This window comes from Triplophysa rosa, linkage group LG9 (assembly GCF_024868665.1).
Source record: "Triplophysa rosa linkage group LG9, Trosa_1v2, whole genome shotgun sequence".
Classification (NCBI taxonomy): Eukaryota; Metazoa; Chordata; class Actinopteri; order Cypriniformes; family Nemacheilidae; genus Triplophysa; species Triplophysa rosa.
This window is the reverse complement of record NC_079898.1, coordinates 4,426,065-4,446,790: the sequence shown is the minus strand read 5'-3', so window position 1 is coordinate 4,446,790 and position 20,726 is coordinate 4,426,065. Positions and strand designations below refer to the sequence as shown.

General features: G+C 40.0%; 1 protein-coding gene across 21 annotated transcripts in view; it reads left to right on the top strand.

Annotated features, from left to right (window-relative positions):
- Positions 1-20,726, top strand: part of dst (dystonin) — a 204,890-nt gene that overhangs the window by 137,290 nt on the left and 46,874 nt on the right. For 20 of the 21 annotated variants that reach the window (XR_008963505.1, XM_057341524.1, XM_057341543.1 and 17 more), the window contains 21 exons: positions 31-177; positions 372-587; positions 701-850; positions 1,576-1,809; positions 2,302-2,454; positions 5,261-5,494; positions 6,203-6,487; positions 6,752-7,300; positions 7,926-8,102; positions 9,052-9,175; positions 10,117-10,325; positions 10,544-10,861; positions 10,973-11,139; positions 11,496-11,652; positions 13,603-13,729; positions 13,856-13,912; positions 14,157-14,386; positions 14,712-14,841; positions 15,023-15,222; positions 16,555-17,053; positions 18,466-19,934. Coding sequence is in view for 20 of the 21 variants with exons in the window: in XM_057341524.1 (XP_057197507.1) it covers positions 31-177; positions 372-587; positions 701-850; positions 1,576-1,809; positions 2,302-2,454; positions 5,261-5,494; positions 6,203-6,487; positions 6,752-7,300; positions 7,926-8,102; positions 9,052-9,175; positions 10,117-10,325; positions 10,544-10,861; positions 10,973-11,139; positions 11,496-11,652; positions 13,603-13,729; positions 13,856-13,912; positions 14,157-14,386; positions 14,712-14,841; positions 15,023-15,222; positions 16,555-17,053; positions 18,466-19,934 (5,832 nt within the window). In the remaining variant the exon portion in view is untranslated. The remainder of the gene's footprint in view (positions 1-30; positions 178-371; positions 588-700; positions 851-1,575; positions 1,810-2,301; positions 2,455-5,260; positions 5,495-6,202; positions 6,488-6,751; positions 7,301-7,925; positions 8,103-9,051; positions 9,176-10,116; positions 10,326-10,543; positions 10,862-10,972; positions 11,140-11,495; positions 11,653-13,602; positions 13,730-13,855; positions 13,913-14,156; positions 14,387-14,711; positions 14,842-15,022; positions 15,223-16,554; positions 17,054-18,465; positions 19,935-20,726) is intronic. The other variant, XM_057341541.1, reaches the window with a different exon arrangement.

The following is a 20,726-nucleotide window of genomic DNA, read 5'->3' as shown; positions in this document are numbered from 1 at the left end:
TGTCTTTATTTGTCTCTATACATTTTACAGGGATTCTCCACCCAGAATTACTTGGAATGTGTTGGCAGACTCCAGGATCATTATGATACTCTTGAAGATATAAGAAATTACTTGGTGACCAGATGTCCAGTAGCAGAAGATATCGAGGGTTTGCATAGTCAGCTGGAGGAAGCTCAGGTTTGTCACTCCTTTGTCACTCAATGAAAATTCTTCTGACCTCACTTGCTTTTACCTGCACTTCAAATATTCAGAACCACACTCTCTCTGTATGGTTTTCTCTACTCTACTGTAGTCCATTCTGGTGTTTACTCTGTCTCATCTTCACAATTGCTGTATTTCCTTCCATCTAATTCCACTCAATCTGTTTGTAGTGTCTGGAAGCACAGCTCGCTCATCTCCCTGCTATGCTAACAGCAGATCTGAATGTAGCCGAGCAGCTTCTGAAGGCTGCTGATGAACTTGTTCCCACGCAAATCCAACAAGATCTGGCTACAGTTTACGTAGATTTACAGAACGCTTTCACAGATGTTTGCCATTTGTCAGCTGAGAGAAATAATGCTATTCTAATAGCAACTGACACAGCAAAGGTCAGTGCAGAATTTGACAAAAGTGAGAGAGTAAAATACTAGAACACTGTCCAATAAAGCAAATTACACTTAAGGACTGTATTGTCTCACAATTGTTCGAACATGGTTTACAGGTCCGTTTGGAAACCTCATATCAGGATTTGCTGGGCTGCCTCGATATGATCTCAGCTCGTGTACAAGACAATTATGAGATGCTGTCCAAGCTGGATATCACAAACACTGATGACAGAGAACAAATAAAAGACAAGATTCAACAAAATAAGGTAAGTTCTTGTTTGTTTATTGGAAAATATTAAGTTGATGAAACATAAGGCCATCTACCATGTGATGTCACAGCATCACCCGCTGTTTAGCAACCTCATTACATGAAGTCATTATAATATGTCAACAGATTCTTTCTGTTCCATTTTATTTGTGAACATGCTTCGGTGAGCACTTTTAGAAGTGCACAACCTCTTTCTAAGTGATGCACCTACAGTATTCCTAGTATTATCACGATGTACAACAACAGCATGGCAGGCATGTTCTTTGTTAAGTCTTACGTCTTTCGATTCCAAGTCTATTGTTATGAATTTTTTTAGTTTTCCAGAAATTGTCAAGCCGTTTTAAAATAGGGGCCACATGCTTGCTATCTGCTGGTAAAACTTTAATTTGCTAAACGTTATGATATTCAATCAGGCCTGTTCACAAGTCTGTGATTTATTTCCTGTCGTTTACTAAAATATACTGTTAATTTCACATTTGGCAGATTCTTTTATCCAAAGCGACTTACATTGCATTATACTATACATGGTTTCTGACTATGTGCAATCCCTGAGATCAAACCCATGACCTCGGCGTTGCTAGCGCCATGCTCTAACCACTGAGCCACAGGAAAGCCAAATAACCACAGGAAAGCCGAATGTACATCAGGATCAGGAACAATCAAAAGGAAAAACAAACATGTTGTACATGTACTTGATTCTTTTTGTTGTTGCTTTTTTCTCAGGATATACAGAGGAACTTATCAGGAACTCGACAGCTGTTGGAAGATGCTGCTTTTGATAGTCAACACTTTATTTCTGATCATGCTCAGTTCTTGAGTCCCGCTCACAGCAGACATCTTCTGAAAGCTCTCAGCAGCACACAGAGATCCCTAAAAGAGCTAACAGACAGAGTTTCCACTCACATGCAAACTCTGGACATCCAGCTGGAGATCTGTGAGGATCAGACTCAACAGCAGGTGTTTTTAGCAGCATGTCATGTGTGATGCAGTTTGTAAGGAAGGGTTGGGAAATTCGGTGACCTGTCTTTAAAATGAGTTATTTAATAATCAATTTTTTTGTGAAAGATTCATGAATGTGTTTGTTTGTCATGCTCAGTGTTGTGTGTTGTTGTGCGTTTTACTGTTTCTGTTGACAACATAGAGAATTCATGGCTTGATCACTGGCCCACATTTACCTTCTTCTGAACCTCTTGACAGTTTGCAGCTTCTACTACTCGAGGACCAACGTTTTATTCATCTGCCTTGTGGGAAAGCTTTCCGACAACTAAAGGCAGAACTAACCCACCTAAGCTGAAAATATGTTCTTCATCTCTAAATCCCGTCTCTTTGAATGGCCGGCATGTTTACAGCATACTCAGTCACCACTAATGATCACATGCTCAGTTTTGCATTATTGGTGTCTCCGTAGAAAATGTGTCTTTTCTGAATCTGTGAATGTTGGTGTGCTAGGCTGCTGTGGAGAAGCAGAAAGAGTTTTCAGAGAAGCTACAGGAGCTGTTGGGTGATCTGACGGAGACAGAGAACCGGCTCATTGGACACCAGCAGCAGGCTGCCAGTGCAAAGACCGTGGGAGACCTCCAGCAATACCAACAAGAACATCAGGTCCATGTCTAACCTGCTACGCTTTGATACGCTTTAATAATTATGCAAATGCTTCGTACAGTTATTATCAGAATCAGAATAAGCTTTATCTGCCAAGTGTGCACGCACACAAGGAAATTGTTCTGCTTACAGGAGATCTATGGTCTTAAACACACAGTATATATTGTACATAACAAAGATAATAGAAAAGAAGATCATATAAGATAAATATGAGACTAAAAGGATTAAAAATACACTGACCAAAATTATAAATGCAACACTTTTGTTTTTGCCCCCATTTTTCATGAGCTGAACTCAAAGATCTAAGACTTTTTCTATGTACACAAAAGGCCAATTTCATTCAAATATTCTTCACAAATCTGTCTAAATCTGTGTTAGTGAGCACTCCTCCTTTGCCGAGATAATCCATCCACCTCACAGGTGTGGCATATCAAGATGCTGATTAGACGGCATGATTATTGCACAGGTGTGCCTTAGGCTGCCCACAATAAAAGGCCACTCTAAAATGTGAAGTTTTATCACACAGCACAATGCCACAGATGTAGCAAGTTTTGAGGGAGCGTGCAATTGGCATGCTGACTGCAGGAATGTCCACCAGAGCTGTTGCCTGTGAATTGAATGTTCATTTCTCTACCATAAGCCTTCTTCCAAAGGCGTTTCAGAGAATTTGGCAGTACATCCAACCAGCCTCACAACAGCAGACAACGTGTAACCACACCAGCCCAGGACCTCCACATCCAGCATCTTCACCTCCAGGATCGTCTGAGACCAGCTACCCAGACAGCTGCTGCAACAATCGGTTTGCATAACCAAAGAATTTCTGCACAAGCTGTCAGAAACCGTCTCAGGGAAGCTCATCTGCATGCTTTTCGTCCTCATCGGGGTCTCGACCTGACTGCAGTTTGTCGTCGTAAACGACTTGAGTGGGCAAATTCTCACATTTGATGGCATCTGGCACTTTGGAGAGGTGTTCTCTTCACGGATGAATCCCGGTTTTCACTGTACAGGGCAGATGGCAGACAGCGTGTATGGCGTCGTGTGGGTGAGCGGTTTTACCAATGTCGACGTTGTGGATCGAGTGGCCCATGGTGGCAGTGGGGTTATGGTATGGGCAGGTGTATGTTATGGACAACAAACACAGGTGCATTTTATTGATGGCATTTTGAATGCACAGAGATACCGTGACGAGATCCTGAGGCCCATTGTTGTGCCATCCATCCACGACCATCACTTCATGTTGCAGCATGATAATGCACGGCCCCATGTTGCAAGGATCTGTACACAATTCCTGGAAGCTGAAAAGCATCCCAGTTCTTGCATGGCCAGCATACTCACCAGACATGTCACCCATTGAGCATGTTTGGGATGCTCTGGATCGGCATATACGACAGCGTGTTCCAGTTCCTGCCAATATCCAGCAACTTCGCACAGCCATTGAAGAGGAGTGGACCAACATTCCACAGGCCACAATCAACAACCTGGTCAACTCTATGCGAAGGAGATGTGTTGCACTGCGTGAGGCAAATGGTGGTCACACCAGATACTGATTGATTTCTGGACCTCCCCCCAATACAGTAAAACTGCACATTTTAGTGTGGCCTTTTATTGTGGCCAGCCTAACACCGCATCCTAACCAAACACGATGCGATGAAATTCCTGCGATAAGCAATTTGTTTGTCCATATTGAACGCGAAAAGGGGGCGGGACGCAACAATCAATCACAAAACACAGCCAATCCGAACAGTTTTTCCCTGTCCACGCAGCCTCGCACGCTGTAGCTGAAGAGTGCACAAAGAGAGATGCGTCCTGTTCTCATGACTTCAGTGATGCCTCACCGGAAGCTATGCTATGATTTTAGAATCGAAACATATGTAATCAAACGTATATACAGTAGCCTGTCCTCATCCATGTTTGGTGATTAATATTCATGAGGTGCAGAACTTACATCGAATGAGACCGTTGTGTGGGCGGAGCTGTCAGCTGCGACGTCGCAGAAATAGAAACCGTTTCTAAAATAGAAACGGCCGTTGCTCGTTGCGCAGCGCTGTCGCGGCTGGTTAGGACAAAACCTCTGGTTAACATGGAAAAGATACCTTTTATCGCGTGTCGCAGCGTCGTGTCGCGTTTGGTTAGGATGCGGTGTGAGGCACACCTGTGCAATAATCATGCTGTCTAATCAGCATCTTGATATGCCACACCTGTGAGGTGGATGGATTATCTCGGCAAAGGAGAAGTGCTCACTAATACAGATTTAGACAGATTTGTGAACAATATTTGAGACAATAGGCCTTTTGTGTACATAGAAAAAGACTTAGATCTTTGAGATCAGCTCATGAAAAATGGGGGCAAAAATAAAAGTGTTGCGTTTCTAATTGTGGTCAGTGTATAAATAATATACAAATGTGCAGTTTATTTATATGCAAGTGTGCCTAGTAAGTAATATTACAATTGTTTACTGTACAGTATAATATAGTATAATAGTAAAATAACAGAATATTCTATTAGATACTAGTAGTATTGGTATGGTAATTGTAGTATTGATGCATCAGGTTTCATACATCAGACATGTTTCTCTCAATAATGCCTTAAAGGAGTAGTTCACTGCAAAATTTGCCCCCATTCACTTTCCATAGTATTTTTATTCCTACTATGGAAAGTCAATGGGGACAAATTTGAAGTGAACTACTCCTTCAATGGCAGAGATATTGGGAAACTCTTGACTAATAAAATGTTTCACTTGAATGTACATGGATAAAACCATCAGCCAAATGCATCTAAGGTAAATTCTCTCTCTGTGATCCTTTAGGCTCTACAGAAAGACCTGCAGGCCAATGCCAATGCCCTCAATGAAGTCATGAGCAGCACTCAAAAGTTCCTGGAAGAGAATCGCAGTAAACTCAGTCCAGAGCAGATATTGGCTCTTGAGAACAAACTGGAAAAACTGAAGAGCAAGGCGAATCTGCTTAACCAGACAGCAGAAGAGTCCAGGAAAGATCTGGACAAAGTGTTGACAATTGCCATTAAGCAAGAGACTGAAAAGGTTGGAGAACAAAACTAAAAATATTTCCAAACGAGTGCAACAGCAGACAACAATACTCTTCATTTTCTCTATGAAGAAAAGGATTTCTAGCTATAATGTATTACCTGCCAGGATGCATGAATTATGAGAATAAAGTCGCTATACTTATATAGTTCCATAGTTATAACCAATTTGCTATAAATTTATAATATATTTTTATTAGGGATGTAACAATATTATCGATATCGTGTTATCGCAATAGCAAAATTGTCTCAATACTACCGTGGTCACATGACTGTATGAAACTAATGAGAATGTTAGAAAAAATAATAGATGTTACCTTTGGCAAGGTCCATCTGGTGCAATGATTTTATTTTATAAAAGGGATTTTTAGGTCATTTGACCCATCTTATACTATAACTCATACCTCTAAGCAACTGTTATGAGTAGAGGAGAAAGAAAAGAGGATGCTTATGGCACATTTCTAAGTCATCGGTTATCATTTTAAATATTGCAAAAATACCGCACTGTGGACTTTGTGAGATTTTGATATTGTCACATCCCTAATTTTTATACTCTAAAGTCAGGGCTTCTGGAACCAAAGCTGCTGAAATGTGCCCTCTCGCTGTTGCTCTGTATTGATAATGTAAAACTTCTTAAATGTATATTTGATTACCTGTTATTTACAGAGGCTTTGGATTTCATTCAGATGTGTGTGGAACATTACAGGTAGCAGCTGTTGAGCAGCTTGAAGAGAGCAAAAATAAGATTGAAAATCTTCTGGGCTGGATCTCCAACATCGGAAAAGAGAAAGAAATGGGTGGAGTGCAAAAAGACCAGATGCTCAAACAGAATGGAAACATGCCGGAGAAGACATCACTGAACAGAATAATAGAAGAGGGAGATGATCCTAATGGAAACGCTTTAGACGCTACAGATAACGCACGTCTAGACGCCTCTGAAGACCAAGACAGCAAAGCCCTGGACTTAGATAAGCAGTATGATCGCGTTCAAGTACGTACATGCTTATGTACTTCACACTCATAAATAATGTGCAATTTCCCCACTCTCTCGAAGAATGAAAGGGGCAACTTTTCTTTCACAATACAAGACAACTATGAGTTGTGTTGCTATGAAATATTTAAGTAAGAAAGGTTTACAAGAAATGGTTTGTTTGGAAAAGCTGTCAGATAAACAGTTGACCAATCAGAATCAAGTATTTCTTTGTGCCATATAATCACAATAAATCAAAATTAATCTACTTGTGTGTATGTGCAGGCCCATCATAAGGAGATCTTGTCTCAGCAGCAGGATCTGATTATAGCCACACAGTCAGCGCAGGCTTTGCTGGACAAACAGGCTCAGGTGCTGTCGCCCGCTGAGAAAGAGAAGCTCCAGAGGGACATTAAAGAACTGAAAGGTCGCTACGATGCCTCTCTCACCCGGGCTGAGCAGCAGATGAAACAAGTCCAGTCTGTTCAAGAGGAGCTGCAGAAGTTCCAGGGCGACTGTGATGAGTTCGAGACGTGGCTGAAGCAGGCACAGGAGCGGGTGGAGGAGATGGGAACGCCCGCTGCGGGTCTGGACACCCTGAGTAATAATCTACAGAGACAGAAGAGTTTCTCTGAGGATGTCATCTGTCATAAAGGAGACCTGCGCTTCATCACCATCTCAGGTCAGAAGGTGCTGGAGGCAGCACGGGGTTGTCATCGCGGTGAATCTGGCGGTACGGACGGCCTGCCGGCGATTGACATGTCTGGGACTTGTGCCGCGGTGAAAGAAAAGTTGGACTCTGCTGCCAGCAGTTACAAAGCTCTGCACACGCAGGTAGACTTTTATTCTGCCAGTAGGTACAGTATATATATTCACATTTATAAATGGAGCCATTTCAATTACGTTTTTGGTGAAATGGTGAAGATATTTTAAGAATATTGATTTGAAAATTGACAGATTGTTCCGTTTTGGTATGAATGAATGAGTGAAGCACTTTTCAGTTCCCACCAACAGATGGCAACATTTGTCCACTAATGTTTTCACTAAAGTTCCAATCTGTTGAGGACCATTACTATTATTTACAATGTGACATTTTATTTCTCAGTTTCTTTATTTTCGGTGATATTTCTCATTTAAACTAGATTTTTTACATTGTAATTTATTGTAATTTTTTAATATCATTTCTTATAATTATATTATTTCTCTGCATTTGGCAGATTCCTTTATCCAAAAGCGACTCAAGCGACTTACCAACATGAACAAACATAACCCTTTCTGGATTTTTTTTACTAGAATTAATAAAATACATCCTTATTTCATCCATTCTCTGAATCCACTTTTCCTCTCATGGACGGTCACTGTTTTTTTATCTTACTCTCCACACACACAAAATAGATTTAATGTGTGAGACTATGTGAATCAGAATAATAATCTGAGTCATACATCTTGTATATTTCAGTGTAATCATCTTGGAAACAATCTCAGAGATGTTGTGGAGAGGTACAGGAGGTATGAAGATGCCAGCGGATCTCTGGTGAAGTGGCTCAATGATTCTGAGCAAGAGTCCAGAAGACAGCAGTCTGAACCCATCGCTGGAGATCCACAAACATTACAGAGACAGCTGGAGGAAACCAAGGCATGAGCACCAAGATTTGACAAAAGCTGTTTTCATACAATAATTATGTATAGTCTTAAAGGGATACTCCACCCAAAAATTAAAATTCTGTCATGAATTACTCATCCTCGAGTAGTTGCAAACCTGTATAAAGTTCTTTGTTCTGTTGAACACAAAGAAAGATATTTGGAAGAATGTTAGCAACTGACATTTCTGGGGTAGTCAAAAAATTGCAGTCAAAGGTGCCCCAGAACTGTTTTTCTAAATTCTTCAAAATATCTTATTTTGTGTTTAACAGAACAACAACAACAACAAAAAATACAATAATTGTTTCTACTATAGTAGTTAATGGTGTCCTAGAAATATCAGTTGCTAACATTCATCCATTTTTCTTTGTGTTCAACAGAACAAAAAAATGTATACAGATATGGAACAACTTGAGGTTGGGTAAAGGAAGACAGACTTTTCATTTTTGATGGTCTATCCCTTTAAACTGGGCCTGGATGTCATCATTTGACATTACTCACATCTGTCCATATAAAGCATTTTCAGCCACAACAGAGCTATTTATAGACCTAAATACATGCCATGCACCGGAACACAAATAACAGCACAGATTTAATGAGATTTGCTTGTTGTGCAAATCTGGATACAGAAGCAGACAATGGCAAATAACACTTAAATCGATTACATGTCCCATGATGCGCTCAGACTGCATTCAGCGGACTTAGCTCACATTCACTGAAAGAAAATGTATTCATGTTGTGTTTTTGTTCTTTAGGAGTTTAGTGACCTTGTCTCTGACCTTGTTTAAAACCTTATAGCAAACACTGTGACCCCTTCAGTGTTATATGGTGTATTGAGATGGATGTAGAATAGAAACAGTATGATGCTTTGCTTTTAGGGTAATTGATTTCACTAATAGATAATATTGAAAACATTGATTCTAATGGACACTGGTCTCTTTCAGAGTCTTCAAAGGCAGACCACAAACCATCAGTCTGCAGTTGACACACTGAGAAAAGCAGCTGAGGCTGTGATCACTGCAGAAGGCGATCTGCTGTCCAATCCAGATGAGATTCAAGAGACAGTCGGTGAGTCACAATAATATGAATATAATATAATATAATATATATTCAAACTTTCATTTATTTTCATTCATTTTGTACAATTCCAGAAGTAACCCACAATTTCCCCTTCAGAAATGTTACTGTAAAGTAACCCTAATGGACTAGCAATGGAATACTTGAACATTTAATTACTATGGCAAGAAATCTGGTTCTTGTGCAAAAAGACACTATGGAGTCTAAGAAACAGAATAGTTAACTGAATACAGAAAAGAGTCCCCCTGTGGGCGATAATTTGATCCCTTAAAACCAATCTTTGACCATCAAAATGACATATTTAAATGTTTTTTCCCTTTGAAAATATTTTTTTCTGCCTTCAAATAGCTTAAATGTAACTCGACACCTCAGCTCATTAAGCATATGCAGACACATGAATATGCAAATTAGCCCCGCCTCCAGTTCCAGACGCTGCTAAAAAAAGTGGAAGTGAAAGTGGAACTGAGAGCTGACACAGCAGTGCAGTTATTTTTTATTTTAGCTCGAATCTAAGCGCCATCTTTGCATATTTATGCCTTAAATTGCTGATCCACAGGGGTCAAATGATTGGCTACAGGTTTATTATGTCATTAACCGGGGCAGTTTCAAACCGCATTTTTTTAAACTGTCTTTGGTAAACTGCAGTTTTATGAAGAAAATACTCAGCAATGGTTTAAAATGATACATTTGCACATGGTTTGTATGAAAACATATTCAAAACACCACATAAACATGTAAACAACATTAAAAACTTGTTTTTCACTGCAGGGGGTCTTTAAGTTATTAAAGGTTTTATAGAAATAAATCGATTCTCTGCCAAATTGGTCATTATTCTGTCCAGTAATGCCGTTTTATAGAGTCATCTGTGCCAATGTACAGGGCTTTTGGACACACAAAATAAAGAAATAATTGCTCGTGTTTGCTGTTTGTAGATGACGTCATTGAAAGATACGACAACCTGTCGAAGTCAGTGAGCGACCGCAACGAGAAGCTGCAGGTGACCCTGACTCGCTCTCTGAGTGTTCAGGATGGCCTGGATGAGATGATGAAGTGGATGGAGAAGGTGGAGGAAAGCGTGAAGGAAATGCCACAAGTGCCACTCGACTCAAACTCTCTTTCACATGCGCTTAGCAAAGAGGCTGTGAGTGAACTTTGATTCAATTAATGTGTTACAAAATAAATGCATAATGCAAACGCTTGCAGACACTGAAACAAGGGTGCAAAATGTACCATATTACTTGAAAGTACTGGTAGTCACATCACAGAGTTTTTATCGTGTTTTGAGCAGTTTCTAGTAGACCAAGGTACTGGAATATAAAAGCATACATTGTTCAAAAAGTTGATCTTCATGTATGTCAGGCCCTGGAGCAGGACATGTCCAGCAGACTGAGCAGCATCTCCACAATGAAGACAAAGGTGCAGAAGTTTGTGGAGAGCTCTGACCCGGGGGCTGCCGCTCTGCTGCGGGATAAGATGGAGGCGTTGTCTCAGCGCTTTACGGACGCCTCTCAGCAGCACAGACAGAAGATGACTCAGATGGAACAGCTCCGAGACAAGGTGGAGCAGTTTGAGAAGACGTCCGAGAAGGTTCTGCAGTTCGTGGTGAAGAGCTCGCAGGCTCTCGCAGAGACTGACGGACCTGGAAAGAACGTCACTGAGCTCTCCCAGCTCATCCAGGTAGCACACCAGCACAGCAAACATGATAGCATCTGTTACCGTTTGCAAATGTGTCTGTTTATGTACTACAATCCGTTTTCATTTCAAACTTCTAATCAAATCTTTGTGTAGGACACGAACGCAGAGTTAGCCGAGCATGCTAAGGATGTGGAAACCCTTCGAAAACTAACAGATGAACTCAGCAAGATGAGTCCTGATGGTAGTAAAGCTCTTATTCAGAGCAAGATGGAGAACATTTCCAACACCTTCAATGCTTTTAAAGATACTGTTCAAGAAAAGTAAGTGATTGTAGAAAAGTTTTTAGCGAGAGTTGTATGCATTTAGTTTATGTAAAGCTGCCCAGAAAAGGTGGTTTTATTTGTATTCTTTTAATTCAACTTTTTAGGCATTAATTGCAGACGTTTAATGTGAAAGGTGTAGTGGTTTAGAAGAATGTTTGAGTTATATCAAAATTATTATTATTACGCTCATATAATTGGGTAAAGGAAGGCTTTCGATTAGCTAGTGCTGTTCTAGAATAAAAGCCACATGCTGTAATGGAACAGTGTTATAAGCATATAAAACCAGTTCTGTTTTTCGCCAGCTGTCAGGTCATTTATTAAGACTCAGTGTGCATGTGTGTCGTGTATTGTAGAAAGCAGGAGGTTTCGTCGTGCCAGAAGCAGCTGCTGGAGTTTAAAGCAGCCGCAGGGGTGTTAATGAAATGGCTGGAGGAGACAAAAGAGCAAGTGCCAGTGCTTCAGCCCAACTGCAATGAACCGGGCCTGAGAAAAGAGCTGCTGAAAGTCAACGTGAGTGATGGATTTCACTCCTCAGCCTTTATTCTGCTGCTCCATAACCTTCAGCATCCAAGGGTGCAGTGAATTAAGAATATAAGATATTCCTTTAACTTTACTCAGATCTTCAGAAATGATACTTCTCCCAATGCATTTAGTTATTCATCACATGACTTGCAGTACCGTGAAAACCTGATTGTGACCTTGATGAACCTTCAAGAAGATCTTTGCTGTGTTTTATGCAAAATATCCAGAAATAAATCATAAATAAATAATGTTTTATTGTGTGGTTGTAACGACATTTAGAAAAAACTTGTTGACGTACTATCCGTCCTAAATAGTATTCAAAAATAGAATTAGTATGTCCTAAATTATAGTATGCTGAAATGAGTATTCTCAAAGTACCCGGATGGTCTACTGTTTCCAGTGAAAATTCGAAGTGTGAATCCACGGACACTTAACTGTCATGGCTCTGCTTCATCATGTCATGTTTATTCTTGGTCTTGTAGCAGAGTCATGACAAAGCCTTAGGTTTTATGTGGAGAGATTATTGTCCTTTCGGCCTTCCATACTCTTTCTCGCCGGTCCGCGTCTTTGTTCCCGCCATCTCGTTTCCTTGTTATCTTTCCCTGAGTGTTTATTACCCACACCTGCCCTGTGTTAATTATCCCTCGTTTGTATTCCCTATATAATACCCTCATGTTTCATTGTCCTGTGTCGGTCATTGTATGTGCGTGGTGTCCTTGCGTGTACGTTCGTCGTGCTTACCTGTGTTGGATGTTAGCCTTACGGTCCGTGTTCTCCCAGTTTGCTGTGTTCCTGTTTCACCTGTCTTAGTAAGTGTTTAGTTTAGTTTCTGTCAAAGTATTGTCTAGTTTATTGTTTAGTTAGTCTTGGTCCTGTTGTATTATTTCGTTACCTTTTTGTTTACCCCCTCGTGGGTGTTTAGTTTCTGTTTTTATTATAAATAAAGTCTTGTTTGTTAACCCCGTCATTGCCTGCCTGCAATTGGGTTCTTCCACCTCCTATCCGTTACACTTAATGGCTGATATTCCCCACAACTCACTGCGAGAGGGCGGAGTTTAGTGACATCACTGCATTAATAAAATGTATTAAAAGATGCTTCGCTAAAGTATACAGTCAACATTACATATGAAATAATGAAGGAAGAGCTGTATTTTGATGTTCATGATGTCGTCTATGCAACAACTGGCACTTTCGTTTTGCGTCAGTATGTCCCAGTGCGTGCATACAGTTTTGCTACGCACTAAAATGTATATTTGCATGACAAAAACAGTACATACTTTTAGTGCATAGTATAAGTAAGCGAATTGGTATGCAGCATGGACCATGGACCACTGAATTATGGCAGTGTTTAAAGCGACTAATTAAGTACTGTATTGTTTTTGTTATTTTATCAAAATTAGTTTCCTGGGTTGAATACTTATTATAAAGGTGCAGTTAAAACGCCTGGTTAGTGGGCAAACTCAAAATAGAGAGATTCCGGTGACAACTACTGTACTTTTTAACCCTTTAAACAAATTAGAGAAAAGCGGGCTTCACACTAGGATGGTGTTTTTGCATACATTCCTGTTTTGTAGGGTTTATAGCAGAGAGTGAACTTTCAGTAGTGTAGTCGCTGAACTCTCCGTGCAATACTGCTCACCGTACAGGAATGTGTGTGTGTGTGTGCGTCATGTTCAGAAAATAAACCAAAATGTCAAAGAATAGGTTTAGCGTAAAAACGATTACAATGCCAAATACCATTATGAACAGCAATGTGGACTTACCCAAAAAGGATATCTAAGACATTTTGGCCCTGTTTATGGCTGAAAGAAAATGAGGTTTTCATTACTCCTCAAAGGGGAATTTAATTTATTTACACATATCTCACGCTTGTCATCCAGCGCTTAATGCTGTATAGGTCTTAAAGTTCCTCTTATGATCTCTTAATGTTCTCTGCAGGGCTTGTTGGATGAATGGACATCTAAGGCTCCAGCAGTTCAGGATATAAATAGCAGAGGGTCTGCTTTATGTAGTCTAATCAGTGTTTTGACATCCCCGGCCAAAGCCAAAACACATCACAACGCAGGTATTGCCAAAGAGTATTTTAAGAATGTATGAGAAATCCAAATGCATGTCTAAAATCGTTATTGATTAAATTCATCCAGCGTGGGGGGCAAGCAGATGGATTACCTTTTTTATTCTGTTTTTATAGGATTGGCTGTTGGTGATGGTTCTGGCCCAGCAAGCCAAACCTATCTGACAAACCAAGGTGAAAGTTCATACTGTACTCATGTTGATAATTTGGCTGATACAATAATGATTTTAATGGCTAACCAATATAATGGCCAGAGTCTAAAGCTTCAAGCATTGTAATTTACATTAGGAAGGTTGTATACGGTTTAATACTTTTGAAGCCTAATGTAGAGAATACAGTGGTTTAGTTGCGAAAGAAAACTAACCTTGATAATATTTGCTTCAATATTAAATCAGCCAATGATTTGTTTTTCCATTAGAGTTGATGCTGATACAGCAGAGCATGTCCGGCATTAACAGCAGTTACGAGGACCTCGGAGAACTATTAAAGGCCAGATCCTCTGAGCTTAATGATCTGATGAAGAAACTCGAAGCGGTCCATGAGCAGACTGATTCTTTATTGAAGTGGATGGAGGACACGAGGAAGACAGCAGCATCTTCGAGAAACCCTCCATCTGACTCAGTAAAAACGCAGATAGAGCAACAGAAGGTACATTTATTTGACAAATTCAAATGTTAATGTTTGTTAGTAGTGTTTGTCCCATTGTTATTATCAAGCTGTACATAGGACTACACCTTACTGGAGATGCACAACTTTCTACATTTTACTACGTGACTAATGAATAACAATGAGAATTCAATATTAAAACTAGATTTGTTTGGTTGCTCACATTAAAGTGATTACTCAAGCTATACCAAGACCAGATGTGAAAAAAGCCATGCCCTAGCAACCACCCAGGTTCACGCATAAGATGTTCATAGAAGCGGGTTCGATTGCCAGCATTTGAAGAATGAAACAGCTGATTATCTTGCAGGCCTTTGAAGAGAATATGAAAGAAAAGCACGAACAGGTCCAGCAGCTGAGAGAGAGCTTGCGCTGTCTAATCGAGGAACACCCAGATTCACCCGAAGCAGAAAAGTGGAAGCACATGCTGGCACAGATCGGTATGCACCCATCACGTCCAAAAGCATGAATCTACTTTTGTCTGCGCCGTGGGTTGACCAGGTGCACTTATCTCCCGCACCGACTTGAGTGAAACCTAGTGTGAGAGGAGGAGTTGGTGTATCAGTGCTAAAGTGAAGCTGGGAGTGATGGAGTGATGTGTGTAATGTGCTTCTCACACAGACGCAAGGTGGGAGGAGGTCAGGGGCACAGCGGAGAACAGGAAGCGGCACCTGGAGGAGTCATCCCGAATGCTGGAGCTCTTTCAGACGACTCAACCGCAGCTCTCGCAGTGGCTGCAGGAGAAAGAGCTGATGATGAGTGTGCTGGGTCCTCTGTCTGTGGACCCCAACATGCTTAACACACAAAAACAACAAGTCCAGGTACTGGCGGGTACACGGTATTATTCAACGAAACATACATTTCGCCACTTAGATGCGATCTTCCCCACATTTTAGAATAAAAGTAAACTTAAAACTATGACACAATTGTTACTTTGGGAATTTATGTTGTGACATAAATCAAAACTATGTATGTTAAGTTTGATCATCTTCAGTGTAGTCACATTTCGAATTTACAAAAATGTTTTCTTGTCAGTTTATCAAGTCTCACCCTGAGATGCTTAGTATTGAAAGTATTAAAGGACCAGTGTGTAGTTTTTTGGAGGATCTATTGACTGAAATGCAATATAATATACATAACTATGTCTTTGGAGGTGTTTAAAGTCCTCTTATAATGAAGCGTTATGTTTTTATTACCTTAGAATAAGCTATTTCTATCTACATACATTCCCTTGCATGGAATGTTGTTGACATGTCACCTTGTTGTTTCTACAGTAGCTCTAAACATTCGAACTGCCGTAAATATGCTATCTCATTCGGGAAAAAGGCGAAAACGTGACAACATTTTAATCCTCTCTCGGCCTCTGTAGTGTTTCGAAAGAGAGTGGTGGAGTGAATGGTTGGTTGCAATTTGCAACCTTAGCACTAGATGGTGCTAAAAAATGAAACACAGCACCTTTAAAACCGTTTCATTTCCATCTACTTTTTCTTCATTATTTAGTCCAAGTGATTTATTTAAAAAACATTTATTTTAAATAAAATTGTAGTCTATTGAACGAATTTGAATGGAAAGTTAACGCAATTATATTTTGCCAACAAAAAATAAAATAATTCAAAGAGTCAAGTATATTTCTTTAGATTAAAAGATTTTCAATATTTTCTTGTGCTTTTCACAATTTTGAAATGCAAAGCAAGCGATACAGGCAGTTTTATTCATTTGATTGGAACAGATAGTAAGTTAGGGACCCGAAACATTTGACCAGTAGTGTAGTACTGTAATACATATATAAACAAAATCTGGCAAAAATTCTGTCATAATTTACCGACCCTCATGCCATTTCAAACCTCTATTTAATAAAACACTAAAGAAGATGGATGATATACATGATAGTTTGCGCTGGCTGTACTGTTCTATACAGTGAAAGTGGACAGTGACCAATGGCTGTCATGTTTCAAGAGGACGAAAAGAAACCATAAAAGGCACTCGAACTATATATCCCATGTCTTCTGAATCCATACAATTTCTCCGTGATAGAGGCATACCCATATTTATTATTTTGTCTTGTTACTTTATCTTCTGCACATGCTCATTTTCAAACTCTTGTTGTGTTATATGACATGTAAGAAGTACTGACAAAAATTGCTTTTGTTTAGATACTCCTGAAGGAGTTTGACAGCCGCAAACCTCAGTTCGAGAAGTTAAACGAGGCCGCCACAGCCATCGCTAGCGCATCAGAGGAGAAGCAGGATCCGGCTGTAGAGAAGGTTAAAGAACAACTGGCATCAATCTCACAGAAATGGCAGAGCCTGACCGGCCATCTGTCTCAGAGACATGCCCTTATCGAACAGGCTGTAGGTAAAACCAATCAGTTTAAGGAGCTCTTACACAGCCTCAGTGAAAGTGTCGCCTGCCTGGAGAATGAACTTCGGAACCAGCAGACCCTCAGCACCCAGCCTGATGAAGTGAAGAAACAGATGGTATCCACCAATGAAATCCTGGCAGAGCTGCGAGAGGAGAAGAAGAGGCTGAAGGAGGCAGAGTTCATCTGCTCGGAGCTTTCTGCCATGGTGACTGAAGAGTACCTCAGAACGGACTTGACAAAGCAGCTCGAGAGCGTCACCAAACCATTTAAACAACTGGAGGACAAAGCCGGTATTGTAGTTTCTCTTTGTTTTCCTGCAACGTCGCATTACATGAACTGCGCTTTTTTGGAATAATAATTTCTGTTTGAGATTAAAATTAAACTACGCACATAGAAATGCACAAAAATCGCAAGGCTTTTCATCATAACATACACGTCTCCCATACCTTTGTGTACACATTTGGTAAATAATTGACTAATTTAATAACACTATGAAAGATTAAATTAGAGTACAATGCTTTGTGTAACAACATCTACTTTTAAATTCATTCACAGGATTTTCCCCCAAAATGTGCTGAAACCATCCCTATTTTTCTTTAAAATGTGTGTCTAGGAGATGTTGTAATCTAAGAAACTGCCCTCGCATGTGTTCTTCTTTTAAATCATTGTATTGTAGTGATCATATGCACACTCTGTTTATATGAATAACTTCATCTTACCTTAAGAATGACAGGTGATGAACAAAGTCCTTTCACCGTTAACCGAAGGAAAAAAACATAACCTGCGGCAACAGTTTAAAAGTAACCCAATTCTACAGGAAAACCACAGACTTGGCAACACTGTGTTGTAGAGCTCTGACCATAGAAAAGTTTCGTGAAATTCCCCTCATACTGTACTGTAACTCTACATTAAACATAATCTTAAGCAACTGAATAATAACACAATGTAACAATTTTTTTTAAAAGTTGTGTTTTGCTTTAATTTTTACTGTTTCTTTATGAAGCTTAACATGCTGAATACAAAAAAAAATTTTTTTACCATCGACGGTACTCACAAAAAAACAAAAAAGAAAATCTACATTTATACAGTTTGGAATTATTACTGGCAAAACACTGAGCTCAGAACAACAGTTTAGCATAAAACTTCAGAAGTGTACATTTGATCGTTTTTGTCTTTTATGACTAATACTGTCCTCACCGACCAAGTTCCAGACGTAGTCACCCATCATCTCTTCATCCAACCTTCACTGTGCTACAGACATTTCCAGAATTTTCTGACAGTGACAATTGGAAAATATTTTTTAAAGTACGTGAAAATTTGTAGTGTTTTTGTTTATTTAGAATATAACAATGTATAGTAATGAATGATAAAATCTCAAATCTTTCTTGAGCTAAATATACACTAAAACATTGATGCTACATGAAAATAAATATTACCACAATAATTAGCACCACAGAATTGTACAAGAACTACAAAAAGGTCAAGCGAAATAACAATTTGTTACACTGTGTAATCATCAACATCAAAACAATTTGACTGTGATTTACTTCAGCATTTACATTTCATCATTTTTAATCATTCAGCATTTCATCTTTATTCTTTACTCTTTATTAATTTATATTTAATGCAATTTTAATTGCCTTTGTGTTAAAAATGTCTAAATAAACTTTACATTCGGATATATTTCCTGTGTGTCCATCAGGAAAGCGCATTGAGCAACTCAACTCAGCTTTTGCCAGCTCTCAGCAGTTCCATCAGACATCTAAAGACTTCCAGTCCTGGTTAAATGAAACTCTTCAGGACCAGTGTAAACCACAGCCCGTCTCCGCTCACGTAGAAATGTTACAACAGAGACTGAAAGAGAACAGTGTTGTTCAGAAGGCCATTTGTGAGCATGAGGACTCCTATAACACCATCACGAGGAAGGGAGAAGCTCTCCTCCAAAGCACAGAAGGGGCAGAGAAGGTGGCCCTTCAGGGGCAACTCTCTGCTTTAAAATCCAACTGGGACGATGTGAAGAAATGCAGTTCTGAGCAAGCAGGAAAGCTTCAAGGTGCCATGCAGAAAGCATCGAAGTACAAGGAATTATCTGAAGATCTGAACTCATGGTTGCAGGAATGTGAAGTCAGGCAGAAGAGTGTGAAGCTCAGTGTGGACTTGCCGGAGGTCGAGTGCTCCATCTCGCAGTTGAAGGGCATACAGAAGGACCTTGACAAGCATAGGGGACAGGTTGTGATGATGAACGCCGCTGCAGACAGCCTCCTGGAGGTGGTCACTTCGGATGGCGATACGGTTAGAGAGGAGAAGACGGCCATTGGTAAAAGGGTGGAGAAGCTAACAGAAGATTTACAGCTCAAGAAAGAATCATTAGAAAACATCTCACAGAAGATAAAAGAGTTCAATGACTTGCAAAAGGAAGCTAAAGGCCAACTGGAAGGTGCCAAGAAACAGCTTGAGGTTCATTCTGCTTTGGGCGTCCAGGCCTACGGCACCAAGAACTTGACCAACATGAAAGCCCAGCAGAACAGTTTGGAGGGTGTCCACAAGCAGATTGAGGATCTCAAAAATCTTGCAAAAAGTCTTGTGGTAGATGTCCCTGAGGTCGACGGTGTGACCGACCTTCTCCTTCGAGCGGACAGCCTTGAAAAGGACCACATTTCTGTTACCAAAGAGGTGGAGGACGCTTGCTCTGCCCTCGAGAACAAACTCCAAGGCATCGGCCAATTTCAGAACAGCATTCGTGAAATGTTTGCAAGTTTTGCAGATCTGGACGACGAGTTGGACGGCATGGCTCCGGTCGGCAGAGATCTCGACACTCTACGGGGTCAGCAGAGCACTATCAAAGACTTTGTAAGGAAACTTCAGGATCTGATGAGCAACACGGCCAATGCCAAAGAAAGCTGCAAGAAGCTGATGGAGTCTGAGGCCTCGCCAGATCTACTGGGTCTGAAAAGAGATCTGGAATCCCTGAACAAGCAGTGTGGGAAGCTGATGGACCGAGCAAGCGGCAGAAAAGAACAGGTTGAGGACACCCTGAGTCATCTGGAGGGCTTCTACAACAAAGTGAAAATATTGACAAATAAACTCAGTGAAGCTGAAAAGCAAGAGGAATCCCAAGAGACTGTCGGACTGGAAACAGAGGTCATTAACCAACAACTGGACTCTTTTAAGGTAAACACTTGTTACATTGTTTCTGCTTGTTTCTATGCATTATTAAGTGTTTACATGACAAACACGAGTTTCAAAGTGGATGTTTGTGATGCAAAAATATAAATTAGCAAAAACGATGACATCATGCGTTTGCATATTACGTGTTCAAACTTACCCACTCTGAAGATAAATGCGTATGTGAGCAGGCTACTGGCCTGGCACACATAACACCGTGCTTTTAGTTGTTTTCATGGATCTGTGTGAATGGGAATCGTATTGACAACGTTGTTGTCTGCTTGTGAAACGCGAAATGGAAAAACGTCCTTTTTTTGTTGAATTGCAGTCGTATAAATGTACACTGGAAGTCCATAACAGCACAAAAATATTCATTAACAGGGTTCTTTTGAAGAAAAAAGGCAAAAGTGGCTTGAATATTGACGGAATATTTTTAATGGATTTAATGTTTAAAGATTCAAATGGATTTAGGAGATCAAATTTTATGAGTTGTTTTTAGACAACAATATCCTCAGAACAACACTAAAGATTGCGATCGTGGTTATTGCAGTTCAAGACACCCCAAAAGTAACAAGACCTGTATCCTTACTAGGGTTGGGAATCGAAAATCAATTCCAATCCAGAACCGGAGTCGAAAAGAATAGGAATCGGATACTTGAAATTCAAATTTCGATTCCTCTTATCAATTCCTGTGTGCATATTTTCAGAAATGTGCATTTGTTAACTTGTGATCTGCTGATATCTCAATGAAAGCCCTTATGAAAATTAACCTTATTTTTACCATAGTAAGCATAGTTG